Here is a 24,340-nt window from a genome sequence, read left to right as displayed (position 1 = left end):
TTCCAGAGCCTCAAAATACCAGGGCGCCCAGACCAGGCGTGCCCAAGATATTTGTAGGGTGGTGCAAGGTTAGACGGGGGGCCTTCGAGGCTCGATTGCGTCGAGGCAGTCGGAAAGCCTGTCCGGCGAGCAGCTGGGCCTGTTCAATGCAGCCGGGGTATTTTCTCAAACTCGGGATGCCAAAAATATGTTAACGGGAAAAGACCATAGTGACTGGCGAAGATGACAGGTTCATCTGCGACGCAGATGGTGGGTGCTGCAACGGGTCAATCGACTGCCGCATCTTCTGTGCCGACGTCGGCCGTCGGCCGCTCCAGGATGGCGCTGGGACAATAAGAAGCGCTCCATTAGGCAGCCCCGAAAAAAAACCCATTCAATGCTGGCGAGAAATTTGAACCTTGGGGGCCGAGGGGGCCGGGGTGGCTCACTAAGCACGTATGCGTGGCACCGCTGGACCGGCGGGGGCACTGGAATGTTCACCGCTGGCGCTGCACATGTGCGCTGGTTCCAGATATTAGCCGCACATGCAGCGACTACCGTGCCTGGAGGACGGAGGGCTTAGGCGCAGGACTCCACTGCAGAGGCTGACACAGCGGACTATGAGGTCAATAGGAGTACCCGTTGATTCAATCCATCTAGACTTCTTTCAAGTGAACAAATTCGGGAGCGTGCCCCGCCTCCTCGGGTACCAGAGGGTTAAGATAAGTAAGCAAGCAATTCAACTGCTTGACCCTTGGCTCACCTAAGCACCATGCCCCAACCAGACTGGGATAGGAGGACTGCGACTTCGGCTTCGGATCATCTTTTTAAAAAAGCCAGAATATGTTTGAATCCCCGGGTACTACTAGTCCTTACCGTTGGCCTCTATATTCCAACCACTACGCGCCATTGTATCAAGTTCCCAACTCTTGATCCCTTCTCGTATTATGCGTCTGCCTTTTGCCTCGTGGATGTTGCAACTCCCGCCCGACCCCAAAGCCGGCATCGTCGCAGCGAGAACACCGGTGCGAGTTGGAGCGAGAGCCGCAAACAGGGTCCACACGCTAGACTGCAAAAGGTCAGCATCAAGCCTCACGAGCAGCAGCTCCTGTGGCTTGTGCTCCACGCCAAGTGGTCAATCCAATTCTCCAGTTCTCCAAGACCGCACATGCAACCAAGCTCATCAATGAAGGCACTATCAATGCATTGCTACTAGAGACTACACAGAGTGGCCAGCCTGGAAATTGCACGGAATCTGTATAACGCCAGGACGCTCCCCCTGGATGTTGACGGCGGCCACCTGCTCCGGCGATCCTATCCCCAACGTACAAAGCAGGCATCCGGATACTGGTCGGGGTAACAGGACCACAATCCCCAAATTTACGACCTCGTTCCAAACCTGCCAGCGAGGGCCGTGACCCGTCGCATACAGGCCGTTGCACCCGTGCTTTCGCATGCCTCATATCCCGCGTTTTTACGCAGCCTCAAGAGCCATTGAATCATGTCGTCAACCCCCATGGATCTGGACCGCCCTAGCGGCGTGTCCATCAACGGACGATCTCTAAATATTCAGAGGTCGTTTGGCGGTACAGCATCTGTATCTAACCTGAGCGACGTCATATCCAGCTTTAGACCTACCAAGGTGAGTGTGTCGGCTTGGTATTGCTCTCTCCTCTGCTCTGCCTTGTTCTTCTCGCCCGTGCCAGAGTCGCGCGTTTGGCCATGTTGAGCATGATTTCTAACTCAAGTTTGTCCGCTCCTAGCTGCTCCGACGCGAAGACCTGAAAGAAGGTCGCCCAGTGCCGCATGTCCTATCCATCGACTACGACGATGAGGGCGAGCTGTTGATGACGTCCGCAAGCGACGAGACGATACAGATCTACAATGTAAAGGAAGGTCGCCACGACAAGAGCCTCCTAAGTAAAAAGTACGGCGTCAAGCTGGCCAAGTTTACGCATACGAATTCGAGCATCATATATGCCAGCACGAAGCAGAACAGTAACGTGGCCTGCTTCCCATGAGCGCGTCTCGCCGTCCTGCCAGCTAACATTGCTTCTCAGACGCCATTCGATACCTTGCGACCCATGACAACTCGTTCATACGCTACTTCGAAGGGCATGAGGGCAACGTGACCAATCTCGCGGTTCATCCCGGCAGCGACAATTTCATATCGTGCTCTCAAGACAACACCGTCCGTCTTTGGGACACCCAGTCCAAACATTGGCAGGGGCAATTGTTTCTCAGATCGCCGTATCTTGCAGCGTACGACCCTTCGGGCATGGTCTTTGGCGTTGCATGCCCTAGCAGCGGAACCGTGCTATTATACGACGTTCGTAACTATGACAAGGCTCCGTTTTCGACCGTAGATGTAGTGGAGCAGTGCAGCAAGATGGACCAGCAGAACCTTGTCAAGGGTTGGACCAAGCTGGAGTTCTCCAATGATGGCAAATCGCTGCTTGTCGGTACCAAGGGCAATGGGCATTTCCTCCTGGATGCGTTTGAGGGGACGCTCAAGGCCTACCTGCGCAAGCCTACGGGCGGAACCAGGCGACAGGCTCCAGGTGAGACGGCCTCATTATCAAACGGCAATGCGGCAACGGATCCTTCGAATTTCGACAGCAGCGGGGACTGTTGCTTTGCGCCAGATGGCCGGTTCATCATAAGCGGATCAAGACAGGATATCTTGGTGTGGGATTCTTTGTCCTCGATACCCGACCATAAGGTATTGGAGCCCAACTGGACGCTCCCTGACAAGAGGGAAACAGCCGTTGTTGCCTTTAACCCCCGGTTCAACTTCTTTGCCACGGCGGATCAAGATTTACTGTTCTGGTTACCGGATGCCTCCTACATGAGCACCTAGACTCTGGAATATGGTTGTGGTGCGGAGTTAGGCTGGGTTTTTATGATGATATGATGACTATTTACTGCATATATCGTGGCGGGGACAATATATATACCCTTGAATCTGGAGGTGGGACGGTGGAACAGTACTATTGCTTCAACCTACAATGCGTTCACTACATCAATGTTTGAAGCTATATCTGACCCGCGGACTCCAATGAATTGGAGGGTGAGGGATGTAGTCCTTCGTCTTGAATTGGTGCTGGGGGCTGACTGCCTTCGGGTCGTCGTACAAAAAACGTGACATACGCACGATTCCTCGATTCTGTGTCATGTTTTAAGTTTTATACTCGAATAGTCTGTGCCGTAGCACTCGCGGGACTGGGGGGTAGGGGTATTTTTTCGAATTGATAGCTTCACTGTCGCCAGCACTTATATATTGCGTGCTTAAACACACACCGAGCTTCCATGTAATGAAGGTTTTGTATACTCACGAGATCCTCCCCGAAAAGAATGCTCCAATACGCTAGAAGACTTCTTAGCATGCCAAAACAAAAAAAAAAGAAGAAAAAAGAGTAAAGGTTATTCCGTATAAATTATTCCTACCATTTAGGGTAGGACGCAACTTAATTGCCATCACCACCGTCCATGGAGAGAAGCTCCACGCCACCAACCAAGCGGCTCCTATCCCGTCCCTGCTCCCATGCCCCACCTGACTTTATCCCACCAGACCACAGCCAACCGCACCCATCATATGTCTACTGCGACATCTTTTATTTCAGCTCTTTTCCTGCTGCGAAACACCACCCTCGTCATTGCAAGATCGACGAAGTACTGGCGCAGGTCAGCCAGTCCGCTCTAGAGGACGGATATCGTCGGATACACACGTGCCACCGCTGGCGAACATCCGCCAGAATGCCATACTTCAAGTCGAGCCAGGAATGGCTTGAGCAATCCACGCTTCTCCTCGAGGCTAGACCTTCTACCGTACGTGCCATCGCTCGACACCGAGCTTGTATTTGCGCCGAAGCCGGTTTCCACGACCTACCAAAAGAGGCATACAGGCACTGAGTGACAGGGAGTGGGTTAGCTGACGCCCGACGTTCACAGACTCGCATTACGACAAAATACTCCATACAGCCCGTCAAATCACGGAAAAGGAAAGCGGATGACACCGATGGAGATACGCCCGTCAATGATGCCCCGAAACCCCCCCGCGGAAGCCTGGTTATAAAGACATATGATCCCGTCAGTGGCGTCACGCTCAAGTACCGCACCACCAAGGCTGCCGAGGTCTCGCGTCTGGTCTACTCGTCTCTAGGGCGACTGGGCCGGTCAATGGCTGCCGTGCCTCTCGATGTTCCGGAGGAGGCCATGCCAGATGCCTCCGGTGGTGGTGGTGGTGCTGACGGCGGTGACGGAGACAACAAGGGCAGCGGTGCGGCCACGCCAGCGTCGCAACAACCGCAGGGCCAACAGGCACAACAAGGTGGCGGCAAAAAGAAGAAGAAGGGTAGAAAATAGGCGTCAAGAAAGAGGCCGATTACCGTGGGTTGTGGGCTGGGGAAGGAATGAGAAGAACGAGCACGACTATTGCCAGACCCAGTGGGAGGACAAGGCCACCGACCTGAAAACAGCTCGAATTAACGCCTGTTTGATCCAACTACCCACATTCAGGGAATGCGCAAGACATATCTTGCCAGACTGATCAGATCTCCATTTCCAATGCACGTTTATTATGCAAAATATGGGTTTAGCGTGCTACAATACATCATGATCCCATCTATCCATTCAATACAGCACTTTCCGCGTGCCTGGTCGTACAAAAAATAACCGCAAAACCCCCAACGCCGGCCATTATTATGGATCTTAGTGACCTTCCCAAACACAACCAATAACAATACCAAAAAGGACCAAGCCAATTCAGTAATCCCCCCGCCTCCGTTGTCTGAGCCTGAAGTGGCTTTGCAAATATACAATTCATATATATGACAAAGGAAAAACCGCAAGGGTACATTTTTTTTTTGAAATTCCAAGTGGCTGTCGTCTGTGAACCAGCTTAGAAATCGTCGTCAAAGGTGAAGTCACCGCCATCTTTATTTTCATCGGAAACAGTACCGTCTTCTTTCTTGGAAGCGCTGGCCAAAACACCAGCCTTTTGGTAGTCACCAACTCGCTTTTCAAAGAAGTTGGTCTTGCCGCCAAGAGAAATGTTTTCCATGAAGTCGAAGGGATTGGACGTTTTGTACACCTTCTCGTTTCCAAGAGCGACCAACAAACGATCAGCAACGAATTCAATGTACTGCTTCATCAAATTGGAGTTCATGCCAAGTAGAGCGCAGGGCAGAGCCTCAGTCAAAAATTCTTGCTCAATAGCGACAGCGTCTGTAATGATGTCGTAGATGACTTGCTTGCTAGCGCGATTCTTGAGGTGGGAATGCAGGAGGCAGGCAAAGTCAGTGTGCAGACCCTCATCACGAGAGATGAGCTCGTTGGAGAAGGTCAGACCTGGCATGAGGCCGCGCTTCTTCAGCCAGAAGATAGAGGCGAATGCACCACTGAAGAAGATGCCCTCAACAGCAGCGAACGCGACGAGACGCTGAGCGAAGGTAGACTCCTTGTCCTGGATCCATCGGATGGCCCAGTCGGCCTTCTTGCGGATACAAGGAACTAGCTTGAATTAGCAGCGGGTCGGAAATAGTAGCGCGCGTGAACATACTGGTATCAATAGCATTGAATAAGTAGGTGCGTTGGGCATTCTCTTTGATGTAGGTATCGATCAGCAATGAGTAGGTTTCTGAGTGGATGTTCTCCATCATAATTTGGAAGCCGTAGAAGCAGCGGGCCTCGGGGATCTGAACCTCGCCGCTGAAGCGCTCGACCAGATTCTCGTTGACGATACCATCTGAGGCAGCGAAGAAAGCCAGGATATGAGAAATGAAATATTTTTCGTCGTCATTCAGACGGTTGTTCCAGTCGTGCAGATCTTTGGAGAGATCAATCTCCTCGGCCGTCCAGAAAGAAGCTTCAGCTTTCTTGTACATTTGCCAGATCTAATTGTATCCACTCATGTTAGACCCAGCCATGCAAACACCACTTTACGCGTCTTGACGCGTCACGTACCTCGTGATACTTGATAGGGAACAAAACGAAGCGCTGAGGATTCTCTTGGAGAAGAGGCTCATCGACTTCTTCTGCTTTGATGCCAGGGGCGACTGCAGCTGATTTGTCGTCTTTCTTGCTCTCAATCTTGGACTCGTGCTCAGCGTCGACCTGCTCAGCAAGGGCAGCGACGGCAGCCTCATCGAGAGGCTTGTTCTCTTTGTTGGCGACACCAAAATCCAATTTCTTAACCGGCGACTCCATCTTCAGCGAATCAATGGCTGAAGCAGCCTGGAAACGCGGTTAGCTTCTTAACAATGAAGGGTAGATGGCGACGGGCGCGTCAGTGCCAGCCATGACTGCGACTTACCTGCTTGGAGGGGGTGATCTGGGTAGTCATTGTGATGTGTATGATGTTATGTGAGGGGATGTATGACAATTATAGGTAAGGAGCAATCACAACGAAGAAATTGGGCTTGAACTCGGCCTGAGAAGATGGTTTGAGGACGCGATGATGAGAGATGGCGTTAATGAGTTAATGGTGGCGCCAGAGCTTTTTGTACTAAACTTGAGCCGAACGTAGAGGTGCGTAGTCACGTGTGCCAGACGCGTCGAAACGTGTTTTAAGTGGGGGAAACGCGGCCGAGAGGTCGGGAGTACGTACCCAAGTATCGAGGTGGAGCCTTCGCGGGTACAAGCTTGGTACCTGCGCCCGCACTGAGGGTCCTCCTGTCGCACGCTCGAGCGCTTGGTTGCCCTGGCTTGTGCATACCAGCCACCGATTTAAATGGGCTTGCAGGGAACGACATGTGCAGAGGCTCGTCGCGTCCAAGTATTGCCACTACTGGCTCGAAGCCGTCGTCATGATTTGCAGTTTATCAATCAGCAAACAAACACCCACTTCTCGTGTCTGTATGACGAAACCCCTGCATTGTCGTCGACTTTGGCGGAGCTCGGGATGGCGTCTCGGAGATGGCCTGACGCTGCGCGACTCGCAAACCGAGACATGAGCTTTATTCCCTTGGCCAGCACTCAGAAAAATACTCGGTACCTGAGCATGTACATACTACTACCGTCTTCACGCCCCCTTTGAACCAGGGGAGATCAGTCGCTGGTACGGAGTAATCGGCAAGCAAGCGTTATCAGATCTTGTCAATGTGGAGACAATTACCATGGGCCACGGCGAATTGTACCATCGTGTGTCTCGGAGGATTGATAAATGCTGCCTTCATCCTTTACAGTAAGCAGAGTGTTTTACTGAGCCGTCCAATGGACCGTTCACTCCGATGCAATAATTTTGCGACAATACCGTGGTACAAATTGAGGTGCCTACTGACTACAAGAAATCGATCCCGACAAGGTGGTACTGAAACTTATAGTATTATCGTTCTACCTATTTGGCCATGTGGCTTCTTGTTACCTGCTTCCATCTCAAAATCAAACAGAGACATTCAAACGCAGTACACACTTGCTTGCTAAACCCTGGTATATGCAAAAGCCCCGATAATCATCTGCCTTGTGTTTTCCCCCATCAATTTCAATCATCAGTCAAGTCGTTTATCAAGTCCAAAGCTCTAGCCTTATGCGTCATTAAGTCATTTCTTTCCCAGGCTGCGTTCAGTATGGAAAAGACAACCCGAGTTTATCTTCGGCCAGATCGTTTCTTTGTGGACCGATGGCCATCCGGGAATTCACCAGGGGCAATGATGCCGTCGTGGCATCGGCGCTCATCCCTCTGAACCCTCGAGTCCTCTCGGCGCTTCCCGTTGCCCTGACGTCGGCCACCTTCTGCGCGGGCGTGATCGGGCAGGTGTCCCGTCTTGCGTAAATTTTTTTCTGCCCTCTCTCTCAGGAAATCTTCGAGAAGGAGAGCGTTCCGTGTATTGCCTCTGTAGATTGCCTCTGCCCCGGGAACCAGCCCAATGATGAAATCAATGGCTACGTTGACCATCATGTGCAACTTTACCGACGCTGGGAGGCCACCTTCAACATTGCAGCATTTTCTGAAGACTGACAGCGACATTAGTCCGTCGATGGCATCTCCAATTCTGTTGCTCGATGTTAGCAAATGTTTTGATATAGTTTTGATGGAACTTGACGAAAGGACTCACCCGGGAATTATGCCAATCACTGTGCTCCATCCAAAACCAACTCCGAATATTGTGAACAACGACCAGTCCAAGTGATGAACTCTTCTCCTTACTCCCATCAAAACCTTGGCATCATGCTCCGAGAGACCAGGAGGCAATTTGCGCTTCTGCTTCACCTGCTTGCCGGTGGGCTCTCCGTTGCGTTTTGTGCCAGGAACTTTTTCGTAGTAAGGGTCCTATTCCCGTATTAGTAGAATTCCTTCCCTTCGAGACCGCGCATGTTGATGACAGGCGTGGCATAATCAGTATGGTGTCCTCGAAAGGAAACATGGACTTACTCCTTGACCGAACTTGTCCTGTAACTTTTTGCCTAGGAATTTCCTGGCAGCCGTCTTTGCGATGTACGAGGTCATGGTAGACGTACGTACAGAAGGTGCCCCGAGACTGGCAGGTTGAGATTGAGGAAGCCAAAATTGTGTGCAAAGATGAAATCAAAAATGAGCCCGGACGCCCTTATGTAGATGTTCGGCGAGAGCTTTTTGTGAACTTTCTGGACTTGGTTCCTGGGGTTGGATGCCTCTGATGCAGGCGCCAATGATGTAATCTATTCGTTCAGTGTTGGCCCGAAAGCTTGTTTCAGCGACCTGGTGTGCCTGTGCCACGAGCGCGGCGTTTGCATGCGGCCCCCCTTGTCGGGGCCCCCCTCTCCCTGTTTGTCGTTGTGGCCGAGGAGGCAAACGGCTCCCTCCCAGCGGCAGCCCAAGCACCGCCACACCCTTGGGCACGGAGTACGTACCTAGTAGCTACCGGCTTGTGGCTACAGCTACCTCGCACGTTGTGGCAAAACCGTTGCCAGCCAAGACGTCGCACTGTAGACCCTGACTCTGTGCAGTGCATGGAACTGAGTCCGAGACTCTCCTTGTCTCCTCTTCATTTGCACCCTCTAAACACAGTGCGTCTGCTCCTCCAATCACCGGCTATCCTCCCTCCAGCCCCTCCGCTCCACGGCTCGTTCGCCTCCATCGACGATTGCCAGCCCAACCGACGAAGCTGTTCTGGTACTTTGACCACAGAGTAGCTCGACAATCGAGATTCATTTTGCCTGTTCCTCCCAACACCGCGATCACGCAACCCGCAACTCAGGGAAAATTGCTCTTCATCTGAAGGATTCTGCTATCCATTCGTCCCGACTTTTCAAGGTGGCGCTTGTGCTTTTCCAGAACAGACCGACCCGCTTCTGCGCGCTCTCTGGAACCTGCTGCGACCACCTTCCCGTGCTTCCCTTGAACTCCGACCATGACAAGCATCCCTTCATACCTACGACTTGAAGAGGATTGTTTAGAAAAACCGTGAGCGAGGGAGGTCTTGGTCGATTCATCGACGCAACCTGTTATTACGTACGCCGTGTACATCCGGGGCATGGGCGATAAGCCAAAGCGGCACAATGGCAGCGACCGAGATGCAGCTCGAAGACTGTATGTTATGACGGGCACCAACATCTGGGACCTCTGCGCCTATCACGCGGCACATGTTAACTTGAACTCTCGATTATAGGGCTGGACGACCTCTGCGTCCGCTTCATCATCAATCTTCCTCAAGAAGATCTCTCTTCCGTTGCCCGAATATGCTTTCAAGTCGAGGAGGCGCAATGGTTCTATGAAGATTTTATCAGGCCACTCGACCCGACTTTGCCTTCAATGTCGCTGAGGACCTTTTGCCTGCGAATCTTTCAACATTGCCCGTTGCTTGCATCCTTCTCCGTTGAGAACCATACCAAGGCATTCGAGGAGTTCCTTCAGTACAAGACCCGAGTCCCAGTCAGAGGCGCTATCATGCTTAACCATGCCATGGACTCTGTGGTATTGGTCAAGGGCTGGAAAAAAGGAGCGAACTGGAGTTTCCCGCGCGGTAAGATCAACAAAGATGAGGATGATCTAGATTGTGCCGTCCGCGAGGTTTATGAGGAGACTGGTCTTGATCTTCGTGCCGCCGGTCTCGTACCCACTGAGAAGAAGCCCAAATATATTGAGATTTCGATGAGGGAGCAGCAGCTACGGCTTTACGTGTTCCGGGACATTCCCATGGATACCAAGTTCCAACCGCGGACTCGCAAGGAAATCAGCAAAATCCAATGGTACAAGCTATCAGAACTTCCTGCCTTCCGCAAGAAAGGCGCCCAAAACCAGAATGATACTGGTAATGGACCAGCTGTGAACAAGTTCTATATGGTTGCCCCATTCCTTGTCCCCCTGAAGAAATGGATTTATTCGCAAAAGAAATTGAACGACAAGAGAGCAACAAGCGGAGCCCATGGTCATTTCCCCCATCACCCAGTCGTTGACGAGGTCGCCACAACCGAAGACGATACATGGGCACCTGGTAACCCTGAGAAGCAATCACATGTGCCTGCTATCGAAACCCTCGATGGGGCAACCCAAGAGCTACAGAGGCTGTTGAAAATGCAGCCTCCTACTCAGGGGCTTCAATCCCCACCCCAAGAAGATAAAGGCACAGCTCTCCTCTCGATTCTTCAATCTAATGCTAGTCGTCCGGTACCGCCGACTCACCAGAACGTTCCATTGCCGCACACTCCTCTGGATGCTACGATATCCGAACCCCCCCAACCACGGAATCCCCATCACCACACTAATTTGAATCCCATCCATGTTCAGTCACACCAGCCTCCGCCTTCTTTCCCGTATGCTCCAGACCATGAAACTGTGTCCTGGAATCCGAACCAGCCGCCCCACTCACAGCAACATCATATCGATACGACCAGAAATCAGCAACCAGGCCAGTACCAACTTCCGTCGGCTCACTCACAGGCCACGCGACACCAGGCCGAAGAATCGATGCTTCAGAATAGCTCATTCCAGAATCAAGCTGCGATTCAGCTTGTGGGTACCCTGCCAAATATTCCTTCTGGTTCTGCAACCGGGCTTGCGTCATTGACTAGTCAACAGAACAGTCAGATGTCTGCTAGTCCTGGATCCGCGAAACTTAGCGGAGCATCCCTTGCTCTTCTCAATGCTTTCAAACGGGATACTGGGACTACGCAGGAAAACCAAGCCGTTATGAACCCACCAGGTACTGGTCATGCCGCTCCGCCTGGTGCTCAAAGTTCCCCGTATTATAGTACACCCGTTCCCTCGCTTAATCTCCTGGGCGACCATTCGAGTCGTCCTGCAGAGCAAACAAATGTCTCAGAATTGGTTGGGTCTTCTGTCCAGCCCAAAGGAGATCCGCATCGCTCTGCTCTTCTGGACATGTTCAAAAAGAGCCCTCCAAATACTACAGCAAACCAATCCCAGGTTGGAGCTACGCAGGAAAATCGACATGAAATCACCAAACAATCCACAGGACAGCCAGGACAGGGCGAACATATGCTCCTCCGGCAATTTCAGGCCAATCGTGGCCCACCTAACGAGCACCTCTCTCTTGAGCAGCCGACTCTTCAGTCCAAGTCAAGTCAACCAGCTTTGCCCTCGCCTCGTGTGAGAGAGAGCCGAAGCGCCCATCATCACAAGTACCAATCTTCTCAGCCACCCCAACCGCAGCCGCAGCCGCAACAACCTGCTCGATCGCCACTTGTCTCTGGTCACGGACAACTGCCTCAGCCACCCCGCATCCTTCAACGGGGGCAGCGTCTCGACGATATCTCTTCCACGGCCCGTCAACACGAATTGTCTCCAAAAACCTCCCCATTTGGCGCGCAGAATGGTGCACATCGCTTTCCTGCGGCTGCCCCTGAGTCTTCCTTGATAGCCAATACTGGGGATCACACCCGCCGCCCTGATGATACTCGCGAACAAAAGCAACAGCTGTTATCTTTATTTGGAAAGCAACAAATTCCAGGAGACACAGCACCAGCTTCTGGAACGGATTCTAGACAAGGCGCCGACCCTCCATCGTCGAGAGTCTCATCAATGGCCTCTAGAGGCGGGGAGACGCCCATCTCACCTGCTGAACAAACCTTCTTGTTGGACTATTTGCAGTCTGTTACCAATAATGCCGGACGTCGATAATTTTGCGAGCGTTCGTTGTATCAAGCACCTTGATTGCGTCTTACTTACATCACTGCATGGGATGGAACCGTTTTTGTTGGGGAGCAATCTAGGCTTGGCATAATACCATGAGCAGCGAAGTATAATCATTGGGGGATTGAACATTTAGCACCAAAAACCCTTGTACAGTGTTTAAGTCGCAATATAACGTCGGCAGATTTGGCTATCTCCTTGTACACCATATTGTCGTGAAATAACCTTATCTCCTTCGCCCAGACATTCTCAACCCGATGTGTGTAGCTCATTAATTCGTCAATTTTCCGTTACAATCTCAGGCGCCCTTTTCTATCTCGTCTCTCCATCAAAACCGACCAAGCTGAACACCTTCTCCATTAAGCCCCCCGCTGTTTGATAAAACCGCTAGTTTCGTCTGGGATACCCGCCTTGAAAATTTTATTCATCATCAAAAGAAAGCAGCTGAAAGCGATTCGAAGCTGAGATGTTTGTGCCTTTGACTGCTGGTGCTTGAATTACGGGCTTCTGTGAACGTACTGGCATTTTGTGCAGCGGCTGGGCACATTCGTCAACGCCCCATTCGATGCGGGAGGTGCCTTTGTATTTTCTGGGAATCGGTATAAATATAATTGTATTTGAGAACAGAAAAGGTCTACTAGACCTCAAATTACCTAGTGGGGAGAGGGGAATAAACTTACAGCCGACTCATCATGCAAGTGCGAGCGAACATGGCAGCAGCAACTGAGTTGGTGCTGATAAAACAATGCCCTCCCATAAATTGAATCTGTACAACCACAAGGTTATGTATGTGCTCTAGGTCGTTGCGTATTTCCTGTTCGGTGAGATTAGGGTTGCAGTACCGGATGACAAGATTGCGGCATGCCCCTAGAGCAATTTTGTGTGCAACGTGACCGGCTACAATGAATTGGCGGTCGTCCCATCTAATATCGACCTATACTCCGCATGAGTTAGCATATGGTAGACCTTACTTGCCAAAAGGGACAACCTTTGTATTCTTAATGTACAGTCCGTTGGCCTGGACATACTGATAGAAGGCGTGAGCATCGCTTGAGTGGAGAAAGGACAGGGCAACCATGTTATCCCTGGCTCGAAAATATATGTTGACAATAAGCCCTCCCCTCACGATAGACGTGACATCTGCAATAGTAGTGCCTTCTGCAAGGTTCAGAAGCTGAACTGTTCGGGTAGCTGTTGGTTCCACAATGGGCTTCGAGGTGGTGTGTGCTAGCAGGGCTCCAGCATCGTCGCCGTCCATGCTGTCGTTTTCTGAATCGGTAGAAGAGTTGCTGGCTGATTCAGAGCCGTTGATTTTGGTTCCGTTGCCAGTAGACAGGTTTGAATACGAGTTCGTGTACGGTAAGAAAGCATATGGTCTCGCATGACTACCCCGGGATGATCGTTCGTGAGCTAGATCCGAGCCGCCAGGACCATTTGTAGAGACTTGGGATCCATGGTTGATAGTATGGGGTTCGGAGGTATTAGAAGAACTTTGCGTGCTGAGAAGCTGGGCTTTTGTGAGCGATGAACATTATGTCAACAATACAGCACGTTGGTACACAAATAGAGAAGAGACATTTTGCATACCTCAATTGTTTCTCTTTGCACTCCACCATTGATAAGATTGCGGCATAAAGTGTCTTTATGAGCACAGCCAAAAGTCAAAACCAAGAGGGGACGGCGCAAAGCTTTGAAAGAATTCCTCACCATACTGTTGGGCAGACCTAACAAGACTCGCATATTCATGTCGAGTAATTTGAAGGACTGGAAGCCTGAAGTCGGGGTCTGCCGCCGGCAGAGACATTCTCTACTTACGATGAAGCATCGAGGAGAGTTTAGCAGTTGAAAATGCGTTGAAGAGCTGCTGCCGAGGAGCTACGTACTGCTGACATCTGGAAGTATATCACCTGATGACTGCTTAATGGCAGCTTCAGGACAGAAAGAAAAGCAAAGCGCGGATGAAACGCAGAGAGCAGGCGAAAGAAGATGAAAGGATAAAGTTAGGCTGCAGTTGCCAGATGCTTTTACAAACGAACAAGGCAACTGACAGCTGTTGACGCTCACGTGCATATGCAAGAAGACCGGCCCAGACAAGCAAAACCGGCCTCCAAGTTTCTTAGGTGGTGTTGACCATAATGGCATGAACGGTTCATTAGAAAAAAAGAGAGAAAAGAGAGAGAGAAGAAAAAAAAAAGGAAAAAGAAGGAGAAGCAAAGAAAAGGAAAGGAAAGCACTGGACTATTCATTATACAAGGGCGCTCGGCCACATCAAGCTGAGCTGATTACTTCATTTGTACAGAGTACATGAGACGAACCTTGACATCGGGTCTGTCCAGCCTGTTCAAGTCCCTGATACCTCAGTGCTCCGTAAATGTAAATACTTGTGCACCTGCGCAACAGTGCATCAACCCATGGAGCCGCAAGCAGTCGGGCGCCGTGGTTGATGTCAATGCTTTATGTCTTGAGCAAGTAGACAGACATAGCCGTGTGAGTCGGGCTTCGAGAGCCAAGCAGACGTGCTTTAGAAATGGACTCTCGGGCACCACCATTCGCTTACTTACTTAGAAGTATATAAGAAGACGTAGCCTTGCAAGTGCCGATTGGTCCTCTTGTGTTCGATCAAGACATGAGTTCAGTCGAGGCTTGACAAGCTGCGAGCATCATCGCTCGACAATAGCCACATTGGCATCAAGTTGAACAAGCTATGCATGGCATGGAGAAATCCCTATTACATTTGACGAATGTACGGAGTATGCACAGAGCCAAATAAGGCTGGCATGGGAAGCTGAAACCGCCAGAGGCTACGGAGTCCTTCGAGCCTACATGAAGGCCAGAGGACGGTTTGCTTAAGGACATCGAGCCCACGGTGTGAAAGAGTCAGGTCTAATGCAATGATGTAAGTCCAAGGGCGGGCGTGAGGTGCCAGGCCCGGGACATTAAACTTGGCAAATAATCTTCCAGAGATGGATCAAGGCCAGAAGGAGCAGCAACTTTGGGGTGCCAGTCGTCCCACCGGGCAGCAACGTGGCCACAATCCCATCACCCGACATGCGAGGACAGTTGCAAGTGGACATGTTGGCAACCCGTTGACTATTCCCGCCGTGGCTCGCACGTTATCTTGTAGTATTGTAGCACGTATACTGGATGATGGGACACAGCGAACGCCTGATGCCGAATGGGATCCGATAACAGCAGCATAATCGCAGCTACTGGGCCGGCAGACTAGGTGCAAGGATTTGCCTGTGGCCTGGCAGGCATGAGACGCAAAAGAGGGTCGAGTTGAAAACACGAGGTCACGTGCACCGTATTGGCGTCTGTGGCCACCCACCACGCCCCTTCAAACCGTTCTAAATAGGTCTGGTTTGTTGTTATTTTTGCTGCGGGCGGGCGGCGCAAGCCAAGCATGTGCGCGAGGTGGCCGAGGGGAAAATGCATCATGGACAGTGCAGGCTAGCGAGTTCCCTGCTCAGTCACTTACGGCCCTCCGCTGGCTTTTTTACTTGGTACGCAGTTGGGGTCATCATTACTAGCCAAAGCTGTGCCTGTCCTGGCCCGGAAACAAAAAAAACTCAAAAAAACAGAAAAGCAGCCCGGTCCCCATGCGGAGTTCTGCAGTGCTTCAAGCCATCGTAAATACCAAATGTATGATTGTGGGGCAATTTCTAATTAAGTACGATGAAGCTACGCCTGTTTGGGCCAAGTGCACAGGAGGCACCGCCTGGCTCGTGCCGTGGTGGATGCATTCGTCAAGTAGGCCCAGTCCGTCCAGTGGCTGTTGGCGGCTCACTCAGTGGCCCGGTCAACTGTACGGCTCGGGAGTCAACAGTGTCAACACTGAACACTTGTTGTTGCACAGCACCAGACCACAGCTAGAGCCGTCAGGGGCTGACTGGTTGGCCACACGTCCGGTGCATTTGCCAGTTGGTCGTGGCCCCTCCAGAGATCGGGCTTCCTCTCACATTTTCTCCGTAATACATTGTACTCACACGCACCCTCGTTGGTTCCCACTCACCTCCCTGTCCTCCTCTACTCTCTTTTGCTCAACCCTCCCCTGGTCAACCCGATCCGAGGACAAAAAATAGACGACGACTCTTGCCTCGTCACTTTTTTTTTCGCCTCTCGCTTTTTGCTGCACTTGATTTCCGATTGACTTCGTTCTCGACACTCGCTTCGTCTGCCTCCCACTCGTTCCTCCCCCGAAATTTGCTCCGCGTCGACCACCGTTCAGCCAGTCACCTCGCCCGTTGCCACCATCGCCCCGACCGTTTGAACCGCCTTAGTTGTCAACGAAAGAAAAAGATTTCTTATCCAGTCTTGTTCGTGGTCAATTATTGGAGTCGCCATATTCTTGCGTCGACCATCTTTTGCCAGCCGTGATTGCTTGACGTTATTGGCGTCCGGGCCCGTTGCAGCTTCGTTTCACTTCTGTCAATCCCCAGCAAAACATACTCGTCATGCGTCCTGCTCAGTCCTTGGTGCAACTGGCCCTGTGCCTTTCTACCTGTGGCTCTGTTGCCTCGGCATTAGAATGGCCACGATGGCTGCCCGAGCGAGATGCCCTCATCGTACGAGCCGATAGCAGTAGCGACTCTGGCCAAGCTTCTGGTATGTTCTCCATATGTGGTGCAGCCCTGTCCATTAATCAACCACACTATCACTCATTCATGCTGCTTTCGCCGTCATTGTTTTATTTTACTAACCCTAGACGTCAGTGGCCGCTGAAAAAAATCCTTCTCAAACAGTCGTGCCGGAAGTATCAGCGTCTGCAACAGACGCGAGTTCCCAAGCCGGCGGCAAAACAACTGGCGACTCGAATACCGCAAAGGCGACGAAGACTGGAAATGGAAAGTCTGGCACTGCTGCCACTGCAACCAAGAAGGCAAGCGCGACTCGCACTCAGTTTCCCCCGGATGCCCCCCCAGCAGGTGTCAGCATGCAGACACCTAATACTGGTCTGCAGCCTAGTGGGCTATACAAGATTAGTGACTATGTTACCTGGTCCTGGAACTACACCTCGCTGCTAGGAACTCCGACTGCCATTGATGTCCTTGTCAGCTGCTCCGCAGCAAGCGAGACCTGGACTCTGACTGGCAATATGTCATTCCAAACCGCAGTCAACTACGTGTGGGACACAAAACAGCAAGCCAACGACATCCAGAGCCCACTGGGTGTTCAGCAATACACCTTAATTGTCAAGGATTCCGACGCCAGCATTACCCAGGCTCCCGAACCCGGTTATCTCGGTGCATATGCTAGCTATTCATTCGGCATGTACACTGGCCAGCCATACACGGCCTATCCTGATTGGACATGCCCGGGAACTTGCAGTGCCGCTGCATCGGCCTTTGACCGCCAAGCTGTCGGTCTGGCTATTGCCACGAGCATTGTTACGTTCCTGAGCTTTACTTGGTTTGTCGCTGGTTTAGGATTGCATTGAGAGAATCCTGCCGGATCTTGCACAAGGCAAGATCCTTCTAGACATGCCACTTACGACGTGCTTGACCGACTTTATTGGTCGAGACTCAAAGACGGAAGTTGTCTCGTTTGTAACTGTCGCAAGCTTGCTTGATGCCGGGCGTTGATTGAAAGAAATGGATGAAAATTTAAGCTGAAGCCTGATTTTATTGTTTTTTATACCTACATATTCTCGTTTTGGGTACTGTCTTGGCCGGGCATTTGAAGTCTTTGCAGCATATACTTTGGAGGAAGTAAACACAGGGCGAGTCATTTTGCAAATTGGGTTTTTGGTTAATGGTGTACTGATTTATGGCTGGGGGAGTTGGACCTAGTATACATCTTCTAATGAAGCTAGATGCATTAATTAATTCTTTATATCTTAGCTGCCCATGGGACAATGCTTGCGTCTCCGTGATGAAATCCTAATTCATATTTCAACATGACGTCTTTGCGTTTCGAAATGCCAGCATCAATAGAATTAAAACTTTCGTGTTTTGTCTGAAGTATTATGGAGGGATGTAGTAGACCAAAAGCAATAGCCCCAACTCAACTATTACTGGCCAAGACGTCTTCAATACGACTTTCAAATTCCTTACACCATTCGCAGTGTGAAGCCAGCTCCACGCTCCTCCTTGTCCCGCCCCTGGAAGATGCCGCTCAGGTCAACATCTCCTAAAGCGACTGCTTGCCCTCTGACGGGCGCATTTGGCTCATGCCGACGTCTCCGCTCCTGGCCTGCTTTGCTGGGGAATGTCGGGAACATGCTCTCGGGCTTCGGTTTGGGATCCTGTCGGAAGTATTCGTGGCTGAGCATCTCCTTTGCCGACGGCCGCCGGACCGGATCCAGAGCCAACAAGTCGTTCAAGAGGCTCGCCCCGGCGGTGGTCATGCTGGGAAATCGCGCGCGTACCACGGACCCGTTGGACAGCGCGTTCTTGGGAAGCTTCAAGCTCCGCGCGTTGGGGAGCTTGCGAAACCCGGGCCACGATTCCTCGGTTGGCACGCCGCACAGTTCGAAAATCTTGGACATTTGGTCCACTTCGTTGGAGCCCTGGAGCAAGGGCTCGCGCGTGATGAGCTCGCCGAATATACAGCCCACGCTCCACATGTCGACTGCTGCGTCGTACGTTCTTGTCCCCAGGAGCAATTCCGGGGCGCGGTACCACAATGTCACGACGAGTTGAGTCAGTTTGGGGGGAGGATCGCCGACGTAGCGAGCCATGCCAAAGTCGGCAATCTTGAGCTGGCCGCGGTTGTTTAGAAGGAGATTGGATGTTTTGAGGTCACGGTGGAGGATCCAATTTTCGTGCAGGTAGGACACGCCCGACGTGAGTTGTAGGAGGAGACGCTTGACTTCGGACGAGAGGAAGGGCTCGGGCATGTCTTCGAGGATGCCCTTGAGGTCGTGTTCGACGAACTCGAGGACGAGGAATATGGAGCTGTCAGGATGGGCGTTAGGGCACAAAGGCTGCTGGTGTCGAGCAGAAAGGGAATTTAAGAGGGATAGACTCACTTGTCCAGCTTGGAAGTGTCCTCGCCAACAACAACCTCCTCCAAGTGCACAATGTTGCGATGCTTACAGTCCTGCAAGATCTGGATCTCTCTCAACCCCGTCACCGGCAGACCATTTCGATCCGAGGGCTCAAGCTTTAACCTCTTGAGCGCTACGATTTTCCCAGTGACACGCTCTGTTCCCCTTGCGACCCAGCCGTATGTGCCCTCTTCGATATCGTTGAGCTTGTCGTAGTTGTCGACACTGCGACTTTTGCCCCAAGTCCCCGTATCCTCGAACCGCAGGAGCTTGATGGGCTTGGGGTCATTGCTGCTGGTGCTTCCCTGTGTCGTGGTCTCTCCGGTCTCGGGCGTGACTCTGCGTCGTTTGGACGGTCTGTCAGTCTCGTTGTCGCGACTTGACTCCGGGCCTCGTGAAGATGCGGCAAGGGCCGTCTGTTTATCTGCCTCAATCCTACGCGCCTTCTCCGCCTTCTTCCGACGCTTCTCTTCCTTTTCCTGTTTTAACCTTGCATCTAACTCGGCGTCCTCCTCCGTATCTGCCCATCTCGACTTGCCCTTGCTGGCCATGACGGCGAGCAAGAAAAAAAAAAGAGCAACAGCCCAGTTTGAGCTTGGGCGGACTTGTACGAGGGTCTGTCGTTTTACGGCTCGGTAAACTCGTTGAAGAGGTTCGAACTCGGGCAATTGAATACTCGAAAACGCGTATTATTCCAATAGTAATGCAAGAGGGAAGAGAAGTAGCAGGCGCGTAGGAACACAAATGGAAGGGTGAATATACAATAAAGAGGTGTTGCATTACGAAAGGGCGCGGGGCGACGAAGCTCGGGAGGTCGCTCAATGTCCATTTCTCTCCCGTCTTTTATCTTATCGCAGCTCCAGATGCGACGACCCCAAAAGTTCAGGTCGACTAACCGCACCCACGACGCCCATCGCAGGCCACGCAACAGAGCAAGTCGGAAGAGCCCGGCTGCTAAATCTCTGGTGAGGATCTCATTATAGTTGCATAAACCTTTGTAGGGTCTCTTCATGAGATCGATATCAGCTGCCGTGACCCGTCGAGGTCTGCAGCGCATCTCACGTCGATGCGCTGTCTCATTCCCTAGTCGACATTGCGCTTCAAAACTTCAAACATCTCCGGCTACAAGGAACTTTTCGGCATCTACCTCTTTTCTTGGGCAGGACAGACAATGGTCAACGCCGTTGGCGAAGCAGCTATTCGAGGCTATATCGGTAGGCACACAGGATAGCCTTGGCTCAGTTTAGCATGACGCCGCGCCATCAAGGTCATTGCTAACCGCTCTGTAGACAACGGGCCCAGTGCCGTTGGCGAGCTATATGCGCATGTGTTTGACTGGAGATCTGGGCGGTTATTATACCGGTGCAATCGGCCAGGATCGCGACCAATTCGGCGTCAAGGGAGACTTCGTCACGTCTCCTGAAATCTCTCAGATATTCGGCGAGCTAGTTGGCGTGTGGTTCATCGCCGAATGGATTAGCCAGGGCCAGCCCAAAGAGGGTGTTCAGCTGATTGAGGTTGGACCTGGTCGCGGTACGCTCATGGATGACATGCTGCGAGTAAGTTCGCATTTACCACCGTCTTTGCTGTTGCTGGCTTCTTGCACCAACATATACATTATACCAGCAACTCTAAGAAGCCTTTTTCCAGACCATAAAGCGCTTTCCGGCCATGGTTGACAGCATCGAATCGGTCTTCATGGTCGAGGCAAGTCCAGAGCTTCGGGAGAAGCAGAAAACGCTTCTTTGCGGCTCTGATGCCCCGTCCGAAGACTGTGCAGCTGGTTTTCGCAGCACAGGAAAACATTTAGGGAAGCCCGTCGTATGGGCCGAAAGCCTAAAGTCAATCCCAATTGGTAAGTCTGGCCTCTGCGTCTGCCCTCTAGAAACTTTGCCGTAACCAATCTTGCTGGTAGAACCCAACAAGGTTCCGTTCATTGTGGCACACGAGTTTTTTGATGCCCTTCCGATTCACTGCTTCCAATCGGCTCCAGCACCGGCATCAACCCCCAAGACAGCATCAACCAGCACATCGACGGTCAAGCCTTCCTCCACGGAAGCAAACTCGTCGCCAGCGTACGAGTGGCGAGAAATGATGGTTTCGCCCACACACCCAGCCGAGGTTGCTTCAGATCAAGCTAAAGCGAAGGCAGCTGGTAGGGAGGCCTCTGCCGCAGAGTTCCAGCTCATTCTCTCGTCGAAGCCTACCAGGCATTCTCGCTACCTTCCCGAGTCGTCCCCAAGGTACCGACATCTCAAGCAGTCCCCAGGCTCTGTGGTCGAAATATGCCCCGACGCCTCTCTGTACGCCGCGGATTTTGCCGCCCGCATCGGTGGCTCTGACAAGGTGAAAAAATCGCAACCCTGTGGTGCTGCTTTGATTCTGGATTACGGCACATCCGACACCATCCCAATCAACTCCCTGCGAGGTATCCGGCACCACAAGCTGGTCAGTCCCTTCTCAGCGCCGGGCCTTGTCGACCTGAGTGCCGACGTGGACTTTACAGCCATTGCAGAAGCTGCTACCCTGGCCAGTGACGGGGTCGAGGTTCACGGGCCAGTGCCACAAGCCGATTTCCTCGAGCTCATGGGCATACGAGAGCGGGCAGAAATGCTTATCAAGGCTGCAGGCACTGATGAGTCAACGGCAGAGAGAATCAGAAAGTCATGGAGGCGACTTGTCGATCGAGGACCCAGCGGGATGGGCAAGGTTTACAAGGCTCTTGCCATTTTGCCTGAGAATGATGGTCGAAGACGCCCAGTGGGATTTGGTGGCGATGTTTCACCCAGGTAGCTCGGCCAAGTTCATGACCCGTGTAGTAGTATATTTGTACGATTGGGATTTCATGCGAGGACAATGTCAAAACTCCATTATATAGCGCAAAGCCAGAGTATAGACTAATTCAAGTCACTGACTCCAGAGCAAAGCCTGACCTAGATAGTTGTCATATTACAATAATAAATTGAAACTATAAGAAATCTAGGAGAAAGCGTGATCAAGTTCCCTCCCGTGCAATCAATCCAATGTCATGTACCTAACGTGAAAATAAATGCCTTCAGAGTCTATCGCTTATTTACAAGCTTGGCGTTCTCTTCGTCACTTCCATCATCTGAGAACCTGTCGCCGTCCTCTCCTACAGCAAAAATAGTCTCCCCATCAATAGACTCTCGCGGGATGCTTCGCGTGGAGTTCTGCTGATGACGGTCCGGTTGAGTTGGAGCAGAACTCGTGATTCCCGTGACTGGCGGTGGGTGAGGCTGATTCTTGCCAGCCTCGGCCTCTTCATCATCATCCCAATCGTCGGGGACGCCAATGTCACCAATCTCGAAATTTCCATCGTCATCTTGAGCTATCTCATCACTCATAGCAAAACGACGATTGTTAGCGGTAGGGCGCCATATGTAGGCGACGAATGCAACGTCTACAAAGTAGACAATGTTTAGCCAGCCATCCAGGACAAACCACCGTGATTTCCAATGATTTGGGACAAATTCGGGGTCATTTATGGAGGCGAAAGTGAAGCTTGTGAAGAAGAAAAAGGCAAAGATGACAATGATGCTGATAAGAATCGACCACCAAAGTTTTCTGTACATGGCCTCCTTTGCATGCTGCTTTCGCTCTCGAAGATCCTTAAGAGTCAAGTTGAGAGAGTTGAGAGTCCACACATAAAATGCTGTCAGCGTTCCGGCCAGAGGTAGGACGATGAGGAGAACAAACGGGCCTAAGCGGCAGGTTAGCGAAAATCCCTAGGACAGTGTGATAGTCTGCAGAGTGGTCCCGACGCCCAATACATACCAGCACTTTCAGGTGAGACAACAAGACTGGTGATGGAGTAGACCAGGCCAAAGACAAAGTGAGCAGCCGCGAGCCATCGAACATATATCATGGTACGCCCCAGAGTGTGCTTGACGACACCATATCCCATGCATACAATGAGCAAGAGGAAGAATGAGAAAGAGTTCCGTGCAGCATTCAGGATGCCGACTACAATGAGGAAGGCCTTTGATCCCACGCCAGAGCCTCCGTTGTTTTGGAAATCTAGTGGCATGAATTAGTAAAAGCGCACAAGGTCCAGGCCCTGTCCGGCGGTTGTAGGCTAGACAAACCGTAATAGCCCCATGTAATGAGCATTTCCACTACCAGAAAGACTAATATCGCCGTAATGTAGTTTTGGACCGCCACTGGAGATGTGTTAGAGAATTGCGACAGGGTATTCTTCTTCTCAAAAAGGCATGGAGTGACCGAGACATACAGATGTCATGACGATGTTGATAGTACAGAAAGCCCCAGTATCCCGCCATGAGCGCGTAGATGATGGACATTGCGCCGTAGAAGGGGAGTTTGGGAATCTGGGTGGCTTGTAATTCACCGTAAGCATTTCGGAATTCAACAACGGCGTTGTACTTGTCGATGGTGTAGCCCTGTGTGACAACACAGTAATATCCAGTCTTCTTCAGGGAATAGTGAATTGGACCCGCGTCTTTGAGGTGGACAGCCTTTGTCAAGATGAGGGCGTTTGACTTCTCGGTGGCATTGTGAGAAACAACGAACTCGCCGATATCAGTGGTATTGCAATGTCCAGATTTTACAAACTCGTCGGTACAAATGGGGAGCTGCCGGGAGAAGAAGAAACGGTTAGATACATCGCAACCATTAGAAATGTAAAGATACACCGCAGCACTGGGCGTTTGGCAAGGGGGAGGCTCGTACTCGTCTTTGGCCATCTGGGTCAGGGACGCCAACCAGGTTATTATCTCGCCACTGGAAGATTATCAAGCTCACGATGGGGTCGGTGCCTTCTGGTATACTAGAGTTGAAAAACTTGACGAGGATAAACGGGTCAACAGGTCCGCCCCATGTTTGCCGACTGTACATGCCTACAAGAGTTTGTTAGATGGGTCGCGAGGAGGCTGGCCAAGCAAGGGGTTGCGAACCAGAGCAATATTGATGGTTGGCCTGTGTGTCATCCTGTCATGAAGCAAGAGGCGTCAGAGTAGAGTTCTCAAGGTAGGCGGCATATTGCGCAAGCTCACAATGGCAACCTCGTGGGCCAAGGTCGTCCGGAAGGACAGGGCCAAGGCAAGGAGCCCGAGGAAGAGCCTCATGGTGGACAGAGAGCTGCAGCACGATAGCTGCGTGGGCAGGATCGGACCAGCGTGGAAACCAGACGCCTATGTCGAGAAGCGCAAGTAATGGGAAGAAAACGCAGGTGTTGCCGCCTGCGGCTCGGTTTCGTCGGTGCGACGGCGATTTGATGAGGCCGGTGGTTGTGCGAAGCAATGGGCTATTAGGTAGAATAGGGT

General features: G+C 51.7%; 10 protein-coding genes across 10 annotated transcripts; 5 read left to right on the top strand and 5 right to left on the bottom strand.

Annotated features, from left to right (window-relative positions):
- Positions 1-1,480: 1,480 nt before the first annotated feature.
- On the top strand, positions 1,481-2,839 carry MAA_03600 (WD40-repeat-containing domain protein; the record flags this gene model as incomplete). Its single annotated transcript, XM_007821598.1, has 3 exons — positions 1,481-1,621; positions 1,743-1,977; positions 2,040-2,839. 3 exons carry the CDS (start codon positions 1,481-1,483, stop codon positions 2,837-2,839), a joined length of 1,176 nt encoding a protein of 391 aa, XP_007819789.1.
- An 896-nt stretch (positions 2,840-3,735) lies between these two features.
- On the top strand, positions 3,736-4,344 carry MAA_03601 (Signal recognition particle, SRP9 subunit; the record flags this gene model as incomplete). Its single annotated transcript, XM_007821599.1, has 2 exons — positions 3,736-3,807; positions 3,961-4,344. 2 exons carry the CDS (start codon positions 3,736-3,738, stop codon positions 4,342-4,344), a joined length of 456 nt encoding a protein of 151 aa, XP_007819790.1.
- Positions 4,345-4,879: 535 nt separating this feature from the next.
- On the bottom strand, positions 4,880-6,322 carry MAA_03602 (ribonucleoside-diphosphate reductase M2 subunit; the record flags this gene model as incomplete). Its single annotated transcript, XM_007821600.1, has 4 exons — positions 4,880-5,490; positions 5,540-5,873; positions 5,944-6,213; positions 6,293-6,322. 4 exons carry the CDS (start codon positions 6,320-6,322, stop codon positions 4,880-4,882), a joined length of 1,245 nt encoding a protein of 414 aa, XP_007819791.1.
- Positions 6,323-7,564: 1,242 nt separating this feature from the next.
- On the bottom strand, positions 7,565-8,425 carry MAA_03603 (PH domain-containing protein; the record flags this gene model as incomplete). Its single annotated transcript, XM_007821601.1, has 3 exons — positions 7,565-7,970; positions 8,034-8,248; positions 8,351-8,425. The coding sequence occupies 3 exons, from the start codon at positions 8,423-8,425 to the stop codon at positions 7,565-7,567; spliced, it is 696 nt and encodes a 231-aa protein (XP_007819792.1).
- A 1,031-nt stretch (positions 8,426-9,456) lies between these two features.
- MAA_03604 (mRNA decapping protein 2, Box A) lies at positions 9,457-12,037 on the top strand (the record flags this gene model as incomplete). The annotated part of the gene is made up of 2 exons (XM_007821602.1): positions 9,457-9,487; positions 9,567-12,037. 2 exons carry the CDS (start codon positions 9,457-9,459, stop codon positions 12,035-12,037), a joined length of 2,502 nt encoding a protein of 833 aa, XP_007819793.1.
- A 432-nt stretch (positions 12,038-12,469) lies between these two features.
- Positions 12,470-13,759, bottom strand: MAA_03605 (differentiation regulator; the record flags this gene model as incomplete). Its single annotated transcript, XM_007821603.2, has 4 exons — positions 12,470-12,638; positions 12,730-12,972; positions 13,021-13,556; positions 13,637-13,759. The coding sequence occupies 4 exons, from the start codon at positions 13,757-13,759 to the stop codon at positions 12,470-12,472; spliced, it is 1,071 nt and encodes a 356-aa protein (XP_007819794.2).
- Positions 13,760-16,503: 2,744 nt separating this feature from the next.
- MAA_03606 (uncharacterized protein) lies at positions 16,504-17,486 on the top strand (the record flags this gene model as incomplete). Its single annotated transcript, XM_007821604.1, has 2 exons — positions 16,504-16,654; positions 16,762-17,486. 2 exons carry the CDS (start codon positions 16,504-16,506, stop codon positions 17,484-17,486), a joined length of 876 nt encoding a protein of 291 aa, XP_007819795.1.
- Positions 17,487-18,098: 612 nt separating this feature from the next.
- MAA_03607 (serine threonine protein kinase) lies at positions 18,099-19,588 on the bottom strand (the record flags this gene model as incomplete). Its single annotated transcript, XM_007821605.1, has 2 exons — positions 18,099-18,945; positions 19,020-19,588. 2 exons carry the CDS (start codon positions 19,586-19,588, stop codon positions 18,099-18,101), a joined length of 1,416 nt encoding a protein of 471 aa, XP_007819796.1.
- Positions 19,589-20,047: 459 nt separating this feature from the next.
- On the top strand, positions 20,048-21,830 carry MAA_03608 (uncharacterized protein; the record flags this gene model as incomplete). Its single annotated transcript, XM_007821606.1, has 4 exons — positions 20,048-20,251; positions 20,327-20,596; positions 20,688-20,892; positions 20,953-21,830. 4 exons carry the CDS (start codon positions 20,048-20,050, stop codon positions 21,828-21,830), a joined length of 1,557 nt encoding a protein of 518 aa, XP_007819797.1.
- Positions 21,831-22,099: 269 nt separating this feature from the next.
- Positions 22,100-24,142, bottom strand: MAA_03609 (lung seven transmembrane receptor domain-containing protein; the record flags this gene model as incomplete). The annotated part of the gene is made up of 7 exons (XM_007821607.2): positions 22,100-22,758; positions 22,833-23,075; positions 23,144-23,218; positions 23,290-23,761; positions 23,820-23,914; positions 23,972-24,005; positions 24,071-24,142. 7 exons carry the CDS (start codon positions 24,140-24,142, stop codon positions 22,100-22,102), a joined length of 1,650 nt encoding a protein of 549 aa, XP_007819798.2.
- Between the last annotated feature and the right edge of the window lie 198 nt (positions 24,143-24,340).

This window comes from Metarhizium robertsii (genome assembly GCF_000187425.2).
Source record: "Metarhizium robertsii ARSEF 23 chromosome Unknown MAA_Scf_3, whole genome shotgun sequence".
Classification (NCBI taxonomy): Eukaryota; Fungi; Ascomycota; class Sordariomycetes; order Hypocreales; family Clavicipitaceae; genus Metarhizium; species Metarhizium robertsii.
The sequence above is the reverse complement of the archived record's forward strand: the minus strand, read 5'-3'. Positions and strand labels throughout refer to the sequence as shown.